At 40.4% G+C, this 22,916-nt stretch overlaps 2 protein-coding genes across 2 annotated transcripts in view; both read right to left on the bottom strand.

Annotated features, from left to right (window-relative positions):
* Positions 1-1,103: 1,103 nt before the first annotated feature.
* On the bottom strand, positions 1,104-8,929 carry LOC106086101 (acyl-CoA Delta-9 desaturase). Its single transcript, XM_013250629.2, has 5 exons — positions 8,812-8,929; positions 2,463-2,697; positions 2,274-2,404; positions 1,950-2,155; positions 1,104-1,808 (listed from the first exon to the last, which is right to left on the bottom strand). The coding sequence occupies exons 2-5, from the start codon at positions 2,653-2,655 to the stop codon at positions 1,307-1,309; spliced, it is 1,032 nt and encodes a 343-aa protein (XP_013106083.1). The 5' UTR covers positions 2,656-2,697; positions 8,812-8,929; the 3' UTR covers positions 1,104-1,306.
* Positions 8,930-9,008: 79 nt separating this feature from the next.
* Positions 9,009-22,916, bottom strand: part of LOC106086092 (acyl-CoA desaturase) — a 53,482-nt gene continuing 39,574 nt past the window's right edge. Inside the window, exons 3-6 of the mRNA XM_013250619.2 lie at positions 16,930-17,060; positions 16,454-16,845; positions 9,746-9,921; positions 9,009-9,681 (exon numbers count right to left, since the gene is read on the bottom strand). Coding sequence (XP_013106073.2) covers positions 9,521-9,681; positions 9,746-9,921; positions 16,454-16,845; positions 16,930-17,060 — 860 coding nt within the window. The 3' untranslated portion in view covers positions 9,009-9,520. The remainder of the gene's footprint in view (positions 9,682-9,745; positions 9,922-16,453; positions 16,846-16,929; positions 17,061-22,916) is intronic.

Genomic DNA, 22,916 nt, shown 5'->3' with positions numbered 1-22,916 from the left:
TGTCGTTTATGACCCAGATCGGTTTATTTTTAGATATAGCTACTAAAAGGACCAATATTTTGCTATACACAATTGAACAATGACAATTTGGAACATATTTCGATATAACTGCTATGGGACATAACGTATGCAATTTTCACCGGATTTTGATGAAAGGTGGTTTACATATGTACCCGAAGTGGTGGGTATCCAAAGTTCGACCCGGCCGAACTTAACGCCTTTTTACTTGTTTCTCATATAAGGAGCTATTGGGTTGCCCAAAAAGTATTGCGGATTTTTTAAAAGAAAGTAAATGCATTTTTAATAAAACTTAGAATGAACTTTAATCAAATATACTTTTTTTACACTTTTTTTCTAAAGCAAGCTAAAAGTAACAGCTGATAACTGACAGAAGAAAGAATGCAATTACAGAGTCACAAGCAGTGAAAAAATTTGTCAACGCCGACTATATGAAAAATCCGCAATTACTTTTTGGACAACCCAATACATTTCTACCATTTTGGTGACACTTTACTTTGTGAATAGGACTATTCTAAGAACGAATATGCAATAAAATCAAAACTCTATCGACCGGTAAATTCTTCGTTCTCAAACGGTTAAAGGTTAATCTTGCGTGACTTCAACCGACAAAAACAAAACACGTTATAATGATGGCTGTTGAAGCAAGTTCAAAAAAATTATCCTTAATAATCTTAATACGATTTATTTTATAACGGACTTATATTGAATTGAATCTTTGAAATTGTGTTGACTATATTTGACTTTACTTCCCGTAGAGCTACTTTTTTTGATCCATTTGGTGACACTTTATCCATTCTATGCAAAAGGGCCAAGAGCTTTCACTCAAATGGATGAAGAGCGGCCATGTTGACCAATTTTCCTATTCGCCTTTTTGTAAATCCATGCACTTTTACCTTTCTTGCGCCGCCATTAATTCACTTGTGTAACATCAACTGAATAAACCGTATCGACTAAAATCTGATTACTTCATCGGTGTCTTTTCCATACTTTACAATTTGGAAGCATCACTAAGACCTACAGTCCACTTACAGCTACTTGCTACCTAGCTTGTACAATGGTCATAAAAAAATTATTTTAAACAATTTGAGCTCTTTAGTATTCATTTATTTTCAATATAAATTTCTTACAAAAATATAAGGGCGAAAAAAAGATCAAACAACAAATGTTCCTAAATATATCAAAATACAAAACTTCTACAAAAATCTTGTTTGTAATTTAAATGCTCATCGTCTTGACTATCACTGGCTAATTACTGTCGGCTCTTACATGCCACACTCGCAAAATTTTACATGAATTTATTTCGATTCAAAAAATGATTCTTAGGCAATTGCGCCTGTTCCTTTTCCGCAAATTCATTAATACAATCCACAATGGGTCGACCGGATTCCACAGCTTCTGTAAGGCCATTACGTACAGCTGTCGAGCTGATTGTCTTCAAGTCGGTGGCACCATCGAGGGCAGCAAAAACACGTATCATGGCTGTGGTAAAGCCACTGGCATAATCACCAAACTCACCACTCTGATAATCATTGGGCAGCATATAATGATATTGGGGCCAATAGGTTTTGGTAATAAAGAAAACACTATTCGAATCGGAGGGTTTGAAACTTTTATCCAAACCCCAAACTAAATGGGCGGAATTGATGAGCCAACATATATTCAAAACAAGCATGTAACGCAAAGAGAAGGCCACCACAATAGAGGCGGTCAGAGAGTCACCCCAATACTCCAGGGGTGAGTTGACGGGCAAAAGTATGTGCAGGAAAGTGTAGAGCACCCAATAGAATCTGTAAGTTGAAATAAAATATCAATAACAATGTTCAGAGTGGAGATAAACAAGTACAATATAAAGGTTTCAGATTCGGCTAGGCCTAATGTTAGCATCTCCCCATATGAATTGTGACCTATTTAAGATTTTTGTGGATTACCTTTTCTGGAACATAACAACCTTATCCTCTTCCAAATCCTTCATATCAATTTGATTCAGCAAATGTTCTTGTTCACTGCTGTAACTCAAGAGTTGAGTGTAGACATGAGCTGACATAAAGTTTTTATTACTGTAGAAGGGATCTTCATTTTTGCGGAAATATTGATGATGCAGGCGATGCGAACGTACCCAGTTGTATATAGAGCCCTGAAATTAAATTAAACAAGCAAATTTCAATCCAAAAAAATTTAAAGATGCGAATTTTTAAATGTCTCATATCTACAATCTCTTGTATTCTCGTTTCTTATCTTAATTCGTTACTTACCTGACCCGCTATTGTCTGACATAACATCAGAAATATTTTCAATCCTGTTGTGGCTTTATAGGTACCATGAGCCCAAAGTCGATGGGCACCAGCTGTAGCTCCCAAAACACCCAATACTGTCAATGTCAAAGCTGCAACAAAGAATTAGTTTAAACACCCTTCCAAATGTCAAACATAAGAGTAACTCACTAAATACAATGGTCAGCCATGAGGCACTAGTCAACATCACAAATATGCCATAGAGTCCCAATATGTGCAAATGTATGAAGAATAGCACCGAGGGCCAACTAGCCTCACGTTTGGAACTTTTAACCTCCTCAATTAATTGTGTAGCGTTCGAGGCCTCTGTTTCCATTTCTTTGCTATTCGTTTCTGACTGCATGTCTTTTGGAATGTATAACGAATGTCAGCTGCGATTTCTTTCCTGAAACAAAAATATGTATATACAAAATATAAATGGGTAATGTATAATTAGCTTTGCTTAAGCTTTCGACCTCTAAGTTTTGGTTTTTCTATATAGAATAAAAAAAAAAACAATTTCCATAAAAACGCATATGTGAGTTGCTGAACTGTTATATATACAAAGTAATGAGTTTGACATATGCACTTGAGGAAAATTTAAACTTAGGATATATGCTTTAAATTGGATAAAAAATGCAAATTTGCTGATGAACATTTCATTAAGCAACAGGGCCAAACTTCTTACATATCAATGACTGCCGTCCGATTTAAGTTTAAAGCTCAAGGGGCCTCCTTTTTATAGCCAAGTCTAACCGGCATGCCGCAATGCGAAACCTCTTTGGAAAGAAGTTTTTACATTACATAGTACGTCATACGTACATTACAGAGTACCTCATAGTAGGTTAGATTGAAAAGAGGGTGAGGATATTAGTCTCCCCATGCCACTATGGACATACACCTAAGCCAGTAATCGGCTTGTTGTACGCTCTCTATACTAAACCAGTAAGAAAAGCCAAAAGTTGGGCGGAGCCGACTATATAATACCCTACACCTACCCTACAATTATAAATTCGGAAATATATAATTATATATGTATATGGGAGCTATATCTAAATCTGAACCGACTTTCAAATAGATCGTTTGAGAATTGTTGTTCCTACGGCTATATAAGTGCAAATCAGGTGATACATATATATGGGAGCTATATCCAAATCTGAACCGATTTTGATGAAATCTCGCAAATATGTTAAGATCAGTAACAAAACAATTCGTGCAAAAGTTTGTGCAGATCGGTTACAAATTGTGTTTATTATAGCCTAATAAGTGTAAATCGGGCGATACATATATATTGGAGCTATATCCAAATCTGAACCGATTTTGATGAAATCTATCAGATATGTTAAGATGAGTAGCAAAACAATCCGTGCCAAATTTTGTGCAGATCGTTTGAAAATTGTAGCTACTACGGCCATTTAAGTGCAAATCGGGCGATACATATATATGGGAGCTATATCTAAATCTGAACCGATTTTTATTAAAATCAATAGCGTTCTTCCTTGGGCCAAAAAGTTATATTTGCAAAATTTCGTGATGATTGGACAACAAATTCGACCTGCAATTTGATTACAAGAATACATGGACTCACAGACGGAGATGGCTAAATCGAATCAGAAAGTGATTCTCGATGGGTATACTTATCAATGGGTCTAGCTCTTCTCCTTCTTAGCGTTGCAAACAAATGCACAAATCTATAATACCCTGTGCCACAGTGGTGGTGTAGGGTATAAAAAGTAATCTCTAAGTTAGGAATTCTGTTCTACTTACAAAATCCTTAATCGTGTTCCATGCCACGCCCCTAAGTTGGTTCATGTCTGGTATTGTGTGCCCACCTTATTGCTGACCTCCTTATTACTTTCTTTCAGTAATATCCTAGTCTTCTCATGATCTGGTCCTCCCCATAAGATTCTCCGCCCTACCGACCTTTTCGCCGTTCCAGAGGGTGCATTCGTCGCCCACGCCCTTAACTCGGACTGCATCGACCCGAAAGGCTTCGGGTTAACCAAGTCTATTAACGACATTTCTCTGGCCTTCACTGTCAAATAGTCTGCTTTCTCATTCCCAGTTACTTCGCTATGGCCCGGCACCCAAACGATGCGGATCGTGCTGCAGGAGCGGATAAGGGTTCTCGCCAAGATTCCAACCCAGGCGTTCAGCGTCTAATGCGGACATGTTAACCTCTGCGCTACGGTTGGTTAAACTGGATAAAATCCAATAAAAGGGCTCACAAGCCGAACTGAATGTCGTTGTTGCATTTAAGCCATAATATAGAGAGGAGGGGAATTTCTAAGAGTGAAAAATATAACGTGTTGACCATTGACCATGTAAATGGCGTGGTTTTCGGATTCCTAGTATTTTGAAGTTTTTATGATGCCTTGGGCAGTTTTTGTCAAAATCGCCACCATTGCTGCAGATGTAATGTGGTGCAACATAAAAGAATGACATGGCATTGGATTTCTTACGAGATGTTATGGCATGGGATGATTGGGCATTGATGACGGTATAGCACTGCGAACAATAGGGTTTAACTCAAACTTCTTGCACTATACACTAATAGAAAAAAGTGATACCGCTGATTGTCCGCAACCTATGAGCACCACACAGGCTGGACCTTTGAGCTCCAACTTTTTTGGTGTCCAACGTTATCACGGGCAGTTGAGCTGAAAGCTACCGGGAGCGACCACAGGTTGCTGATTTTATGCGTAGTATCTGCAAATGCGGCCGCGAGCAGTCAGCAATTTTCGAGAGGGGATTCTCAGTAAGGAGTCAGGTGGTACTTGCCCTTAATTAAATACTGAGTGCCAATGATACTCGAGATGACAAAGCGAGTTACTGGTGCCTTCAAATAAACAATGGCCAACATCAGCCTCAGCGTCTGATCCCAGGTTAGAGGCGGCTGGAGGCCAGCGTCGAATCTTAGCGGCTCGCGACAACGAGAGATACATGTGGGGTCCCACAAAACCCATGGGGTTGGGGCGGTGGGCCACTAACCCGCCCCCGGAAAACTATGAGAACTACTATGAGAAATAAAGGAATAGTAAAAACGGACCTACCCTAACCCACGTAAACGAAAAACCAAGGACCAAGATTTGCGGATCTGCACCTGGAATGTCCGCACTCTCTATAGAGAAGGTGCAGTATATGCGCTGGCGGATTTATTAGAGAAGTACAAGGTAGATATAACCGCCTTATAGGAAGTGCGATGAACTGGGATTGGCTTCACAACAACACAAAACGCTGGCGAATTATACAACAGCTATCATAAAACGAGGCATGAATTTGGGTGTGGATTTGTGGTTAGTCAGAGACTGAAACACCTTGTCTCAAGACAAGGAGGAGCAGACCAAGGATATTTTCTACGAGCGCCTAGAGAGATTATATGGCCGCTGCCATGGGAGATCTAGGAGATTTCAATGCGAAGATAGGGCAGGAAGACATCTTTGGTCCAACCGCCGAAAAGTTTAGGCTCCACGAGATAACGTCCGGTAATGGTTTGAGGCTGATAGATTTCGCAGCGTCAAAAAACATGGTAGTTAGTAGCACCAAATTTCAACATAAAAATTTTCACAAATCACATGGCTGTCACCCAACCAAAACACGAGGAACCAAATTGAGAGCGTTGTGATAGATGGAAGGCATTCATCCAGCGATTGATCCGTGGAGCGAATATAGATTCAGATCATTAACTTGTTGCAGCAAAGGTTCGCACCCGTTTGGGGATGGCAAGGAAAGAACTGTCTGGCACTGCACGGAAGTTGGACATTGAAAAGCTGCAATCACAACAAATGGCAGCGGCATACTCCACTCGACTGACCCAACGGATGGATGAAAGCACTCCTTGTTCCGATGATATAATGGCGCAGTGGCAAACTATTGTCCACTCCATGGAAAATGCTGCGGAATCCGTACTTGACTACCGGAAGCCTCCCCCAAGAAACCCATGGTACAAACAAGAGTGTCAAGATGCAACTGATGCCAAGAATGCGGCATATAGAGCCACCCTGCAATCAATAGCAACGCGCCAGATGAAGCAGAGGTATGGGGAGAAGAGGAGAAACGTCTATTCCGCAGAAAGAAAAACGAAATGAAAAGACGTGAGTGTAAGCGAATTGAGATGTACAGGAGTCAGAATGAAGTCCAACAAGGCAGTCGGAGCCGACGGATTTTCTGCTGAACTATTAAAGGCCGGAGGCGACATTATGATAAGGCGTATGCATCAGCTTCTGTGCGCAATCTGCATAGAAGAACGCATACCCGATTATGTCCCGTACACAAGAAAGGAGACAAGGCGGAATGTGCCAACTACGGAGGAATAAGTCTTCCCCCCATCGCATACAAGTTACTCACACTGCACCAAATCCTGGAAAAACCAGAAAAGGAAAAATCAACGCCTACCATCTCTTTGTTTACTACATAGCCGCTTTACGTGCAAAGGTATTTAAAGCCATGTCTGAGTTTGGTATCCCTGCAAAATTAATAAGACTCTGCAGGATGACACTTGCTGATACGCATTCGTATACCAAACGAGGTTTCAGACAAGGAGATAACCTATCGTGTGATCTCTTTAATATCCACAAGGTCACCTCTCCACAGACGAAGATTACGCTATACAAGACACTGATACTAATCGTGTTGTTATATGGCTCTGAGGCATGGGTACTTGTGAAAGCTGATGAGGCAGTGATCTCCCATCAACTATATTTCAAACGAAAATGAGAAGTATAAATGAGGAGATCTATTTATATAGGAGTCTTATATCAATGCACAGACCGAATAAAACCAAATTTAATAAGTCAATTGGAAGTTATAAAAAAAATTATTCCAAAAAATATTTGCCTAACCGGATGATAATTGCCCCTATAGAGGGCGCAATGAATCTTTAAGAATACATTCAGTGGCTGATCGTCCATTTTTGTTACATTTTGCAAAAACAAAGTTACTTTGCCGGTAGTACCGATAGGAAAAATATCGATCGATATTCGGACAAAAAATAAAATATTGATAGTATCGATAGTGACATCGATATCCATCCATTTTTATTGAAAATCGGCGTAGAGAATTTTGCAAGGTCCCTCAACATTCATGTCGAAAATGATTCCAATCAGTCAATATTTACATATAGCAAATATATGTACCGATCATCTCCCGATTTAAGGTATTGGGGCCATAGGTTAGTTTGGATTTAAGTGGCAGCCTGACATCAAGCTCACTTAAACGTTTTCGTCCATTGTGATACAACAGGAGTATCTAGTTCCAATTTTGCACAATGGCCACAGTAAAGAAGAGGTTAGCATGTCCGCAAATGACGCTGCACTTCTGTGTTCGAATCCTGGCGAGACCAGCAGAAAAATCTTCAGCAATGATTTTCCCCTCCTGATGCTGGCACCATTTGTAAGGTACTATGCCATGTTAAAACTTCTCTTCAAAGAGGTGTCGCAATGCGGTTCGCCGTTCGGACTCGACTTTAAAAAGGAGCCTCCTTAGCATTGAGCTTAAAACTTGAATCGGACTGCACTCTTATGAGAATATGAGAAGATTGCCCTGTTCCTTAATGGAATGTTCATGGGCAAAATTTTTATTGAGTTGTCTTAGAATCCTCGATATCCGTATCGAACATGATTCGGATCGGAAAATATCTTCATATAACCCCCTATATAGACCAATCTCCCGATGTCTAAGGTCTAAGGCCCAAAGAAACCGCATTTATTACCCGATTTCGCTGAAATTTAGCACTTAAAGCTATGTTAGGCCTTTCGTCGTCAGTGCACTTGCATATAGCTGCCATGTACGCCGATTTTCCGATTTACTGTTTTTTTACCCATAAATAGCTTATTTATTACACGATTTCGACGAATTTTGGAACAGTGAGTTGCATTGGATCCTTGACGTTCGAGCTGGATTTGGCGAAAATAAGACCATAATTCGGTATAGCTGTTACGGATTCACAAATGGTTAATTTTCATCGGATTTTGGTAAATATATATACCTGAGGTGGTGGCTATCCAAAGTTCGGCCCACCCAAACTTAATGACTTTTACTTTTAGGTTTTTTTAATTGTTTTCCGAGGCCACCGTAGCGCAGAGGTTAACAAGTCCGCCTATGACGCTAAACGCCTGGGTTCGAATCCTGGCGAGACCATCAGAAAAAATTGTCAGTGGTGGTTTCTCACTCCTAATGCTGGCAACATTTGTGAGGTACTATGCCATGTTAAAACTTCTTTCCAAAGAGGTATCGAACTGTGGCAGGCCATTCAGACTCGTCTATAAAAAGGAGGACCCTTATCATTGAGCTTAAACTTGAATCGGACTGCACTCATTGATATGTGAGAAGTTTGCCCCTGTTCCTTAGAGGAATGTTCATGGGAAAAATTTGCATTTGCAATTGTTTTCGGTTTATATCGCCATGGTTTCATTTCATTTATGCAACAAAACCAATTTAAAATATTTAATATTTTAATATTTTCTCTTTTTTTTTTGTTGTATTACCAAAAGATCAAACGTAACTTTTCTTTTACACATACCCTTCAAATATCCTCAAAAATATATCCTCATTCAATATGAAATCACTCGAACACGCTTGGCTGGCTAAGAGCTACAATGGTCTGGACACCGCACGCTTTCTCTAAGAACTAATGTCCAAGTACATGTTTTACCCTTTAGTATGTGAATCGAAAAACCCAATGAAACGCATTAATGTAGAAAATAAAACAAAATCGAATTAAATCAATGTCTCGTGTATTGCATTAAATATGTTCCACACAAAAAAGGTACAAAAGTTCATTAAATTGAATTTTTTTTAATAGTAGACAAGGCATAGATAGGCATGGCGTACAAAGACGGATCTTAAATGTATTCAACTTAAGCTTAGTGGTATAGTAGTATAGGCGGACGTCCATATTATATTAGATTTAACAATTTTCAATTGGTATTCTTTTTTTGATTTTACTTTTAGCGATTTATAGGAATGTGAATGAACTTGCGTCATCATATTTCCTTTATATGAATAACAAATACTGTAACAAAAGGTTAAAAAATTTCCTTATTTCAAAATTATGGTACAACATAAGGTCATCGTCAACATCGGCATCGTCATTAACTAAGACATTGTCGTATTATTAACCATTGTTCTTTTTATACTTATGTATGTATTTCATAATTAAAAATTGTTTCTTAAAAACAAAAATTCACTAGCCTCAATGCCGGGGCATATTTTAGTATAGTTCACTTATACTAATTCATTCCTTTCAATTCCTGTAAATCATCCTTGGGGATATCTCGATCGCCATAACCCCAAACGGCATCCTTGTGGGCATATTCATCGGTTAGGAAACGACTGCCATCACCACATTTCATGGCCCTTCGTTTAACCATATCGGGTGAAACGGATTTGACTAGAACAAATAGAAAGGAATAAAAGCAAATGTCGATAAATTTCTTAAAATTTTGTTTACTTACGTCCTTTCGCCAAGCCCAATTTGGCACAAAAATCTATAAAGGCTGTTGTTATGTTCAGCTTATAACTACCAAATTCTCCGGTCTTATAATCCCAAGGAAATACATGGTGATAATTATGCCAACCCTCACCCAAAGCCATGAACGATACCAGGCGACTCTCTACCGGACTTATGTTCCTGAAATTTACAAAAAAAAAAAAAATATGTAAAAAAAAACAATTCATGAATTCGTCAAAATAATGCAATAAACTATTTTGCTCATAAAATTAAATAAATTTTGAATGGGAATTTTCATTAAAAAAATGCAAAATTAGTCACAAGAGGGTGCATAAGTACATCAAATAGACCAGCTCTTGTGCGCTCTAAGTAAGACATAAGACATGTAAAAGTCTAGACAATGAAGGGGTTTAAGTGTTGAACCATTCATAGGAGAAACTGCCTTGCGGCACCTTGATCTACCCAGTGAATGATGATCCAATCACCCAATTCAGGCTTCTACAGAACTCCAGAACGGCAAGGGGACCAAGTGCCTGGATTACCTCCAAGCACCAAAAAGAGGTAAAATTGCAAATTCGCCCATGAACATTCCATTTAGGAGCAGGGGCAAACTTCTCACCTCTCAATGAGTGCAGTCCGACTAAAGTTTAAGCTAAATGATAAGAGGCCACCTTTTTATAGCCGAGTACGAATGGCGTGCCGCAGTGCGACACCTCTTATGAGGAGAAGTTTGTACATGGCATAGTAACTCTCAAATGTGGACAGCATTAGGATGGTCTCCCAGGATTCGAACCCAGGCGTTCAGCTTCATAGGCGGACACGCTAACTTCTGCGCTACGCTGGCCTACGAAAAGAGGTTTTCACCCATTATCCTGTGTCATCTACCCATTATCCTGTCATCTACCCATTATCCTGTGTCATCTACCCATTATCCTGTGTCATCAACTCTACTCGCATTCGCGGCATTGGCACCATAAGAGATTGACCGTCTTCAACTCCTTTTCGTCATCTCACATCATGAGAACATCTGCCTCTCCCTGCTTCCAGAGCGTCATCCAGGACCTGGCGTTGCAATGACCAGTCAGGACGCCAATCCGTAATCTGAAGTAATGCTTCCTCAGTCTCGACATCCAATATAACGAATACTAAGCCACATTGGCTTTGCCCCTCAGCAACCTACTGTAACAGCCCACACCCAATTCGTGCGGTCATCGTAGAAGATGTCCAACCAAACTACCAAGAAGCTCGCACAGTGGAGGGCACAATGATTCCGTAGCACTATACTCGACGTCCCTATGCTCGTGGACAGAGCCTTTATTACTTAGCAACCAACAGAAACAGACCACGCCCAATTCGCGCGATCGTCCTATAGGGCATCCAACCTACCAAGAAACTCGCACAGTGGAGAGCTCAATAATTCCGTAGCATTATCTGCGCTTATCAGCCATCCATTCCTGCTCAGCTCGTTCCCCGCCACAACTTGATGGCCCGGACCCAGCAGAACCTGACAGTCATTCTCATGTTTCAAGGAAGCTCTTTGCATTTTCCAACTAGTTTGAGCTCAAATGGCCCTACGCCAAAGCCTTTAACGCAACCTGTCAGCCTATGATTATGCTGACAGTTTGATAGGGCGGCCATTATCACTTCGATATCGTCTCCAAGGCCTCCAGGACCGCTTGAAATACAATGCATTATAAATTAAATTAGCTTTTATTTAATTCTGTGGTTCCAAGGAAATCACAACTCCTTCTCCGGTACCCACATCCATTTTAGACCCATCCGTGTATACAGAGAGTTACGTAAATGGCGGGGTGCCCTGAGCCGATAGATGCCTTCTCAGAAAAAAACGACGTGCAAGCCATGAACAAGGAAGGACTTCTTTTTTATATAAATGGTCGAGAAGCATACCGCGTCTCCATTCCCCAGCAGAGTCCAAAAATGCCTAAAGTTTGAGAAGGGCCATGTACCAGACTTGGGCTACATACCCAACATGCAGTTGCAAAAGCCCAAGGTCGAGAATGGTATTTAGCGCATCTCTAGGAGCACTCCTTCTTGCTATATTCTGGCAGTTTGATTATGTGGTATAAGGCTCTGGACAAGAGTGCCCTCTGTCCCCTCGATGATCGCGAAGGTACAGGGTACCGCGGCAGTGCTGATTTCGGGAGCAAGAAGAAGTGCCCCAAGAGAGGCGCTGAACACCAAGTCAGGTACATGGCGCTGCTTAAAACGGAGATGGAGTCTAGATTTCCTTGGAATCAGAGAATCAAATAGACTTTTGAATAGGAACACCGTTTTCGCGGTCCTGGAGGTCTTGGAGACGACATAAAAGCGGGAACGACGGCCCTATACAATTGGCAGGATATAGCAAGAAGGAGTGCCCTAGAGAGGCGCTGAATACCATTATCGATCTTAGCTTTTGCTGCAAGTTAGGTACATGGCTCTCCTGAAAATTTGGGCATTCTTCGATGCTGCTGGGGAATGGAGACCTTCAGGACCGCGAAGACCTCCGCTTGAATACGGTGCACCAATTCAAAAGTCTATTTGATTCTCTGATTCCAAGGAAATCTAGACTCCTTCTTCGGTACCCCTATTTAATTTAGACCCATTCGTGTATACAGGAGAATCCGTGAAGGTCGAAGCGCCCTCAGCCCATCGATGCCTTCTCAGAAAAAACAACGTGAAAGCCACCAACAAGGAAGGACTCCCTTGTTATATAACCAATCGAGCCACACACCGCATCTCCATTCCCCAGCAGCATCGAAGAATGCCCAAATTTTCAGGAGAGCCATGTACCTAACTTGCAGCAAAAGCTAAGATCGATAATGGTATTCAGCGCCTCTCTAGGGCACTCCTTCTTGCTATATCCTGCCAATTGTATAGGGCCGTCGTTCCCGCTTTTATGTCGTCTCCAAGACCTCCAGGACCGCGAAAACGGTGTTCCTATTCAAAAGTCTATTTGATTCTCTGATTCCAAGGAAATCTAGACTCCATCTCCGTTTTGAGCAGCGCCATGTACCTGACTTGGTGTTCAGCGCCTCTCTTGGGGCACTTCTTCCTGCTCCCGAAATCAGCACTGCCGCGGTACCCTGTACCTTCGCGATCATCGAGGGGACAGAGGGCACTCTTGTCCAGAGCCTTATACCACACCATACATCTCGAGGGCGAATAAGCCCCCACCTTCTTCCTTTCGAATAGCGAGTCAGTGCCCTTTTGACCCTTTTTTCACTTAATTTCTGATCAAAAATCAGGTCCAAGTTCTTGGTCGTAGAGAACGGAAGTTCCACTCCAACCAGGACAGTTCCCTTGATAATATTCAACTTTCTCCTCCTGGTGAAAAGTACAAGCTCTGCTTTTATAGGGTATATGCCAAGCCCGCTGAACGAGGTCCGTAATAGTGGAGGGGAAACAGCCACCCACCATGATGACAACTTCATCCAAGTAGATTTTCATCCTCTCACGAAAAATTTCACAGCAAGAATAAGTGCTTAGTTTCTGGAGGCCAACGTAGCGCAGAGGTTAGTATAACCGCCCATGACCCTGAACGCCTGGGTTCGAATCCTTCAGAAAAAAATGTCCGCAATGGTTATCCCCTCCTAATGATGGCGACATTTGTGAGGTTCTATGCAATGTTAAAATTTTTCCCCAAAGAAATGTCGCAATGCGGCATGCCGTTCGGACTCGGCTATAAAAAAGGCCCCTTATTATTGAACTTAAAACTTTTACGGGACAGCACTCATTGATGGTAGAATATATACAGAATAACTCTGCTGGTCATAACCAAATGATAACCAATCATGGCCAAATGATAACCGATCGTAACTGGTAACTGAACTTCTGATGGAGAGGCGAGCAACTCGCAAGGGGATAGGTGAAAAAGTTTTGTCTTTTTCGCTAATCCCTTTCACCAAGGAGCCGAAACGGGAAGAGAGGAACAAAGAGCATGACTCAAAGTCGACGCCAACGCACAAAACGGTTCTGTGGGACACGGATGAAAACAATAGAGGTGAGTTACTTTTTTGCTACATTTTGTCCAAGAATTTGGTTATATGAAACAGAGGGAATGTTTGAGCGTTCTACTACTGAATCGGGGAACAGGTTATAGACATAAAGCTTGTGACTAGTACTGTCTCAGTTAAAGTCACAAACTAGATTTTCACCCAGTGCTCATTTACGGACCACTACAGGATAAGTTTTCAGGTTGAGTGCGAGATAGTAAGCAGGAAGCCATACAGATATCCAAAAAAGAACAACTGGGAGAAGAAAACACCTAAAGTGGCTAAATTCCCTTGGGGGACATAAAGCGGAGAAAAAGTAACTGGAGTCAGTAGTGGATCTGGAACGAAATCTTTTCATGCCATGCAATCAAGAAGGGTATCGAGCGTAAGACCAACCAAGCGAGGTGGATACCGAAATTAAAGATACTCAGGAAGGAAAGAAAATGGATTTTTATAAGGCGAAGAGTTAAGTCTGCGATGAATATCGTAGAACTCTGGACCAGTTCCAGAAGAAGACGAGGAGAGCTACAAGAAAGAGGGCACTAGTGAAGTTTTAAGGTTGCACAAAGTGCTCTCCCAGCAGCCCATGATCTCTGAGGGGGAAGTCCGCAGTGGAACTTTGTAACGGAGTAACGGTACCTCAAGACTTTTGGGAGGCTCTCCCAGAACGAGTACCGTCGCGTAAGACCAACCAATCGTGGTGGACAACGGGATTGGAGGTACTCAGGAAGGAAAGCAGGAGATTTTAACAATGTGAAGATAGAGGGCTGGGACGAATATATTGAAACCCTGTTCAAGAATGAGGGGAGATGAGAGAAGAGATGGAGGACACAAGTGAGGTATTTAGGATGCGCTAATTGCTCTCCAAAAATCCCTGCATTCCATGCTCTATTATGCATCTACATTGCGCAAAGTGATCTCTTTAAGATCCCAGCAGGCCATGGTCTCTGAGGAGAGAGGAAGGAATTTACACCTATAGTAACCAGGAAACGGTGAAACTATTGAGGATCCCAGCAGGCCATGGTCTCTGAGGAGAGAGGAAGGATTTTACACCTATAGTAACCAGGAAACGGTGAAACTATTGATACAGACGCATATCCCATGCAATCAGGAAGAAACCCACAAATAAGATATCATAATATCCATAGGAACTGCATCTACTATAGATCCCATCGTAGGCGACCTGTACTTTCTAGAAATTTATTTACAACCCTCCACAAAGTGGTACGAGATGTGGGACAAAATTCATCGCATCGACTCAAGGCATTTATCAAAGTGGAGTTGGGGTCGATAGTCGACGCCATGGACCGAATGGAGGTCCACCCGAATATCTCCCGGCGGACTTGGGAGATGGTATGATCAGAAGGCGTGTAACAAGTGGGACGAATCAAGGATGGGCGTTCCCCCGACTCTCTAGAACATAGTAATAAACGAAGTTAATTTGGATCTCTACAGAGATAGCAAAAGCTAATCGCGAATGCGGACGAAATCGTGCAAGTGATCCGAGGCAAGTTTCTGTCGACGATCATCGAGATCATGGATCATCAAGGTCACTAAGGAGACCAACGAGATCGGCTACGAGAAATTGTTTCTTCACTAACTCAAGGAAGACGGAGCTGGTGCTTTTTACTTGGAGATACCGGATTTTGGACTTGCGTTTTAGACGGAAAAACGCTGAATTGTTGAGAGAGTCGAAATATCATCATAGTCCTTAACTCCAAACTGGATTGGGAAAGGAATACGAAGCAAAGATGCTAGGAGTGCGCCTTCTACAACTGCAGGATTTTCGGTAAAAAGTAGTGAGTTAACCCGAAATATGATTTCATTGCACGATCAGTGTTGACACATGGGACACCGATATGGTGAAAGGATGTAGACAAGAAACTCAAAGCAGGTAGTTCTAGAAGGCCTTTGTCGGAATCATGGAATCAGTAAGATCCACATCGCAGGCAAGCTTAAAAGCGAACCCGAATTTTCCACAGATTCATCAAGGTTGCGCTTAGTCTAAGGACACAGTTCCATTCTGTTTACTTTAGCTGCACCTGCCACCGAGATCGATTCAAGATAAGATTTCAAATATTTGCCTGTGTCGGAATCATGGAATAAGTAAGATCCACATCGCAGGCAGACTAAGAAGCGAAGCCGAATTTGCCACAGCTCCACCAAGGTCGAAATTAATCTAAGTACACAGTTCCATTCTGTATACTATAGGTGCGCCTGCCACTGAGATCGATTCGAGATAAGATTTCAAAGATTTGCTTTCACGGATAAGAGGATTGGGGGACGTATACTGTGTTTGAAGAATACGGGACAACGGTCTTCACTGATGGCTTCAAGATGAAGTCAGAGAAGGGATAGGGGGTTAACACGATATGTGCATGTTGCTGCCACTGCCAGATGAGTGTGTGGTATTACAGGCATTACGAAAGTGAATTCCCGGAAATGGTCTTACCGCCTTAGAAACTTAGAATTAATGTGAACAGTAAGGCAGCGCTCAAGATCTTAGACTAGAGAAGAGTAAGGTCGATGTACGTGTAAATCAACCCTGAATTCTTGACATAGCGCAGCTACAATTTCATTTCCGGGAAATCAGAAAGAGAATGGATATGCCAAGAAGAGTTCGTCAAAACTGCCCATCTTTAAATTTAGTTAAAAAAAATCTTTAAAGTTAGGTCAACAATTCTTCTGTGTTCATAAAGAAATCCAATTATACTTACTTATCATATGGCTTGGATCCCCACATATGCGCCACACTATTCACAAAGAAGGCCGCATTCAAAGTGGCGGTAAATCTCAAATTGAAACAAATCCAAAATGATCTCCACAATGATTCACCCCAAAAGTGCCAAGGCACCAAAACGGGCAGGCCAATGGAAATGACAGAAAACATGGGTATGAACCATTTTCGTTGGAACATAACAACAGCATCATTTTCCAAATCTGACATATCGATAACCTTACGCTTCTCCGCAACCTTAGGGTGGGGTGTTAGGAAAAGCCAACCGACATGAGCAAACCAAAAACCACGTTTGGCATTGTGCGGATCCGCTTCAGTCTCAGAGAATTTGTGATGGATTCGATGATCTAGCGCCCAGGTATAAGCATCACGCTGCGTAAAAAAAGATGGGGTTAATTAAAGCCAAGCCCTTAGAGCCCTCGTTGAGGGTTTGGTCTCACTAGACCGTATACTTACCTGGCCCGCAATGGTGAATAAGAAGATCAATAATATGCGCAGCGGCAGTGAAGCGTTGTATGATTTGTGAGACCATAGACGATGGGCTCCCGCTGTTATGCCAATGCCGGAGACCCAAACAGCCAAAACAACTGAAATTGATAAAACGTGGGGAAAATTGTCGTCATTTATTCTCAGTTGCGTTAATTTTTTTATATATTTAAATTGATTTCTTTGAATAATATTTGCAATACATATGTATCTGTATGTAAGATAGTCTGTCGCTTGTTGTGTGTGAAAAGTTTCAATTGACACGTTTTGCCTTCATTGATTCATTTGAACATGAAACAAACACTCACGCATCAATTTTTATTAGAACCCCAGAGGATCAAAGTTCATTTGGTTGATTGATCAAAACTAATATGCAGATGACGACTTTCCACTTCTTTTAATATCTTAAATTTCATAACGCAGAGTTAAGAATTATGAAATAATAAGCGATAAATTATTTAATTAATAAACTAATTAATGGTTCCATATAAATGTATATTTAATATTGACCAATTATTCAAAAACTATTTGAAACAATGTATGAATCATCTAGGTTAGGAACCACCTAAAGATCATCTATAATTTTGGCAATAGTTTTGATAGGCTTTATGCATTCATCAACTAATCTGAGTGACATTTGGTGTGAGTATAAGAAGTTAAAATTGTACTTCACTTATCCACTTTCAGCCAAATTAGCAATTGTATAGGCTGTCAGGTATTTAAGAAATCAAATAGGGGATCTTTGAATATGCAGACAACTTGCTGGACCGGCGTGCATCGCTTCAACCATCGGTGCCCACTTTTGACAATTTCCAAATTTGAAAATTATTTTTATTTGAATTTAACTCTCAAATAACTATTGATATATTATGCCCCCATGTCCATGTGGAGCATAATATTGGGGTGGAGTGAATTAAGCCAAATTTTTTTATATAATTTTCGTATTCTAGTCTCAAATACCTTTTGCTTGAATTTTTGAAAATTATTGTTAAAAAGAGAGACGGACGGTTTTGGGTTTGTGCTTTTAAATATTATATTCATACTCTACTCCCAAATACCTTTCATTCGAGTCCCATATTTTCCGATCGGTCCACTTTTCAGCGCAGTTTCAGTGCTACTTTGGAGGAGGATTTTGGACTGGGACGGCATCCTAAGTACTTGGAGTCAATTTTTAAATAACATATTCGTATTTAACTCTCAAATACCTTTCATTTGAGTCTCATATTGTCCCTATTCGAAAATATGTTCTGCTGGTCTATATGGCAGCTATATCCAAATCTGAACCGATCTGGGCCATATTGTAGAAAGATGTCCAGGGGCTTAACTTAACTCACTATCCCAATTTGGGACAACCTTGGACAATTAATGCGCCCTTTATGGGCCCAAAACCTTAAATCGAGAGATCTGTCTAAATGGCAGCTATGTCTAAATCTGGACCGATCTGGGCCAAATAGAAGGAGGGTGTCGAAGGGCATAACACAACTCACTGTCCCAAATTTTGGCAAATTGGTACAGTAAATGCGCCTTTTATGGTCCCAAAGCCTTAAATCGAGAGATCTGTCTATATGGCAGCTATATCCAAATATGAACCGATCTGGGCCAAATTTAAGACGGATGTCGAATGGCCTAACGTAACTCATTGTCCCAAATTTCAGCAAAATCAGATAAATCTGGACCGACCTGGGCCAAATAGAAGGAGGATGTCGAAGGGCATAACAAAACTCAATGTCCCAAATTTTGGCAAATTTGGTCTCAAGACCTTAAATCGAGAGAGACCGATATGACAGCTATATCCAAATATTAACCGATATGGGCCAAATTAAAGGCGGATGTGGCCTAATGCAAATCACGGTCCCAAATTTCATCAAAATCGGATAACAAGTGTGGCTCTTATGGGCCTACGACCTTACATCGGCGGATTGGTCTATATGGAGGTTATATCAATATATAATCCGATATAGCCTATCTTCGAACTGAACCTGCTTATAGACAAAAAAAAAGAATCTGTGCAAAGTTTCAGCTCCATATCTCTGTCTTTAAAGACTGTAGCATGATTTCAACAGACAGACGGACGGACATGGCTAGATCGTCTTTTTTTTTTACGCTGGTCAAGAATTTATATACTTTATTAGCTGGACCGGGCCCGTTCCGCCGCGCCTTCTTTTACTTTATATGGAACAACATTTTCATTGGAATATTTATTTTCCCCAATTAAAGAGATTTTAGTGAAATACAATGCTACGAATATAGTATATCGCTTGACAAACAGTTTAACTATATAGGTGCCTTTATCTGAATCCCATATGATCTTTATTGGTCTACGAATTTAAGTTTGGATGTAAGGTGTACTCCATTCTTAAAATACTTTATTTTAGCCCTACATCTAGGGGTGTTTTCGGGGGTGAAATGGTCCCCCAGACACTTGGCCCTGAATAAATATCAGCATCGAGCTCTTTTCTCAAATACCATTTATTTAAATTCATTTTGCAATTGGTTTTGAGGGAAGTTTACAGGATGAGGCGTCCCCCAAACACATGGCCCCAAGATTGGTTATCAAATTCTTTTTCTAGTCTCAAATACCTTTCATTTGAGCCACATATTGGAACGGTCGAAAAATGTTTACCCTTTGGGGGGTGTTTTGGGGAAGGGGTGATCCATAAAAAAATGGTCCTACATTTGGATGTCAATCGTATTCTACTCTCAAATACCTTTATTTGAGCACCATATTGCGATGGTCAGTAAAAAATTGCTGATTGTGGGGAATTTTGGGAAAGGGGTAGACCCCCAGAAAATTGGTCCCGAAAGTGGGTATCAATTCTTGCTCTACCCCCAATTCCTTTCATTTAAGCCCCACATTTAGAGGTGTTTTGGGGAGTGGGGTGGTTCCCCAAACATAAAGCCCTGAAAATACTAAGCAAAGTGCTCTATTCTTATATATTTGAACCCCATATTGCGAGTGGCCTCAAAATTGGATATCAAATTAGTTTTCAAATCTCAAATATCATTCACTTAAATTCCTTATTGAAAAAGCCAGCAAATATGTCCGGTTTGGGGTATGGGCCCTAAAAACTATGAATATAGAGCTCCACTGTCTTGAAGACCCAAATTGTTTTGGTGAGCAAATACGTCCTACTTGAGGGTTGTTATGGTAGTGAGACCTCCCCTAGACAGTTGGTCCCGAATGTTGATGTCAGATTCATGATCTAGTTCCAAATACCCTTAATTTTTCCATAGTCGGTAAACATGGGGCGGCCACTCAGTGACTTGGCCGCCTCTCTAAATACCACTTATTTGAGCCTCATATTGCAATATCAGCAAATACTTCTTATGTGTTATGGGGGTGGGGTGGCCCCATAGACACTTCCCCCGAACATTGATATCAGATTCGTGCTTTACTTCCAAAGACCTTTCATTTGAGTCACATATTGCTATAGTCGTCAATTTGTCTTCTTTGTGGTATGTTCTCGGTGATGGGCGGTCCCCCACATCTGGATATCAGATCATATTCTACACTCAAATACCTTTTATTTAAGCCCCATATTGCCATGGTCAGTAAATAAGTCCTGTTTGGGAGGTGTTTTGGGGAAGGGGAGGACCCCTAGAAACTTAGTCCCAAATTTGGATATCAGATTCGTATTTTACTCGCAAATACCTTTCATTTGATTCCCATATTTCCATGGTCGGTAAATATGTCCGATTTAGGGGTGTTTTGGAGTTGGGATGGTCCCCAAAACACTTGGTCCGACAATTGGATATCATATACGTTTTCTAATCTTAAATACCTTTCATTTGAGTACATTTTGTCGTGATTGGTGTATATATATATTTGATAGGTTTTGGGGTGGGGCACCCCCCCCCCCCTAGGCCCCATCCGAAATTTGAGTACAAAATTTTTGTTTGTAGGTTACTATAAGAGAACACACAGAATTTCGCTTAAATCGCTTCACCCATCTCCGAGATCTGGCGTTTCTGAAAATTAGGATAAAAGAGAGGGTCCGCTCCCCATTCAGATATCAAAAAATTTAGTACCCTATTTTCACCACGGGATCATTATGCATCATCAGTGTTTTTTGAGTCTAAAGGAACACACAAACAAACACAAATTGATTTTTATATATAAGATTGGGTCGGAAAGGGATATTTCGATGTGTTGCAAACGGAATGACAAAATGAATATACCCCCATCCTTCGGTGGTGGGTATAATAATAAATGAAGATGGATCAGGATAGAATAGGACGGCAATATAAGGTCTTTGGTAGTAGAGTACACTTTTTGTATTCAAATTGGGATAGACACAGCAAGGATCTACTGATCTTTAAAAATGTGCTATCCCAAGTGGTAGCTTTGAATATGATTTTGAAAGTTGATAACCAATGAAAAAAGAAATAAATTAGTGTGTATCTGATCGAGACTCGTAGCCCTGAATGGCTTGAACACCAGCTTAAAAATCCTTGAAGAAAAATCCATTTTTAAAAAAGCCACTTTATGGTGTAGCAAAGCGCACCGAGCCAGATAGTTTACTATAAAATATATGTATCACTTGAATCACCAATTAAATAATACACAACAAAAGTTCCCTTTTTTAAAGTACGTACTTCACCAATTTTTATTGTTTTATTCCAAACCACAGAATAATCTGTCATTTCGTCCTACTGAGTTAATTAACTATAGCGTGAAATCGATAAAATATGTTTAATTCAGATTCCCCCACATACATTCCCAGACTTGTCCTTCCTCTAGTGTTGACCCTTCTGCGTAGCACTAAAGCTTGCTTCCATACTCTGATTGTAACAGGATTGTCCTATAATATCTCATAAGAGAATGTATGTATGTGTAATATGCCTCATTTTCTGTGGTCAACTATAGTCGTACTGACACCATTCGCCTAAGACACATTCGCCAACCCACAAATATCCTCTGTAACTCCATGCCTAGCTCTTGTCATGATGTATATCGCCTCTACCATTTAAATTGCCAGTTTTAGTCTAGCTGTTCTATTTTTAAGTTAGCCTTCTTAACACTCGTTTTAGGAAAAACATTAATGTCTTTCCATGATAAGATTGTCTAATTGGTATATAGTAATTAATTCAGAGCAACTTATTCATCAGTACGGGCACGATTTTCGCTTCACCAAATGATGTCAGTGTTCAAATGAATATTTTTAAACTACAACAACAAAAGTGCTGTTTTGTAATTTGCTCCAGAGAAACAGTCACAATATTACTATCCCAAATTATATTATTTTCCAAAATAGAACTAATGCACAGTCTCACATCATTCATTAAATGTATTGCGAACAGAGCGCTGACGCTTGCTGCTAAGCAAAGCAATGATGACGTTAACAGACGTTTCGGAAATAAAATGATGATGATGAGGATCATCATCATCAGCGTCATTATCACCTCCGTCGTAGTCGTTATCTTTGTCGTTGTGTTTACAATTGAAATTGAAATGAATTGAAAAGCCATAAACTATTTGAGACTTGTGAATTGGTTAAGTACACATGCATAGAAAACTTAGCATGGAAAGATATATGGGAGGAATACACTGTAAAAATATAAAAATTAATTTTAATATGTTTTAAAAAAATTGAATTTGTTGTACACTACATAATGCGATGGGGGCACACAAACATCACCCTAGCATTTGTAACACCTCGGGAAATCGGGCTATGTCTCTTTGCAAGTTAGACAGTGTGTGACAAAAGTCTTAGTACAATCTAAATTTAGAAATCAAATAAATCGATAAATTAAATGGAGAGTGGTTGTGATATCATCGATAAACAAATAAAATTAGCTATTAAATAAACTGCCTCCCCACTTTTCCTCATAATGATATAGGCGTAAATATTTACCAAAAATTTTAAGTCGTACAAAGACATTTGTCGCTCACTGTACAACTTTCATGGCAAAGAAATTCTGAGTCGATCTTTCGAAATTTCAAAAGAGTAATGACT

This window comes from Stomoxys calcitrans, chromosome 2, assembly GCF_963082655.1.
Source record: "Stomoxys calcitrans chromosome 2, idStoCalc2.1, whole genome shotgun sequence".
In the NCBI taxonomy this organism is placed as follows: Eukaryota; Metazoa; Arthropoda; class Insecta; order Diptera; family Muscidae; genus Stomoxys; species Stomoxys calcitrans.
The sequence above is the reverse complement of the archived record's forward strand: the minus strand, read 5'-3'. Positions and strand labels throughout refer to the sequence as shown.

Bases quoted from the DNA above. Each gene is read 5' to 3' on its own strand.
- LOC106086101 (XM_013250629.2), bottom strand. From the start codon at position 2,655: ATGCAGTCAGAAACGAATAGCAAAGAAATGGAAACAGAGGCCTCGAAC. The intron at 2,156-2,273 runs GTAAGTAACGAA...ATTTAATTTCAG, and splicing joins GTCAGACAATAGCGGGTCAG to GGCTCTATATACAACTGGGT. The intron at 1,809-1,949 runs GTAATCCACAAA...TTCAACTTACAG, and splicing joins GTTGTTATGTTCCAGAAAAG to ATTCTATTGGGTGCTCTACA.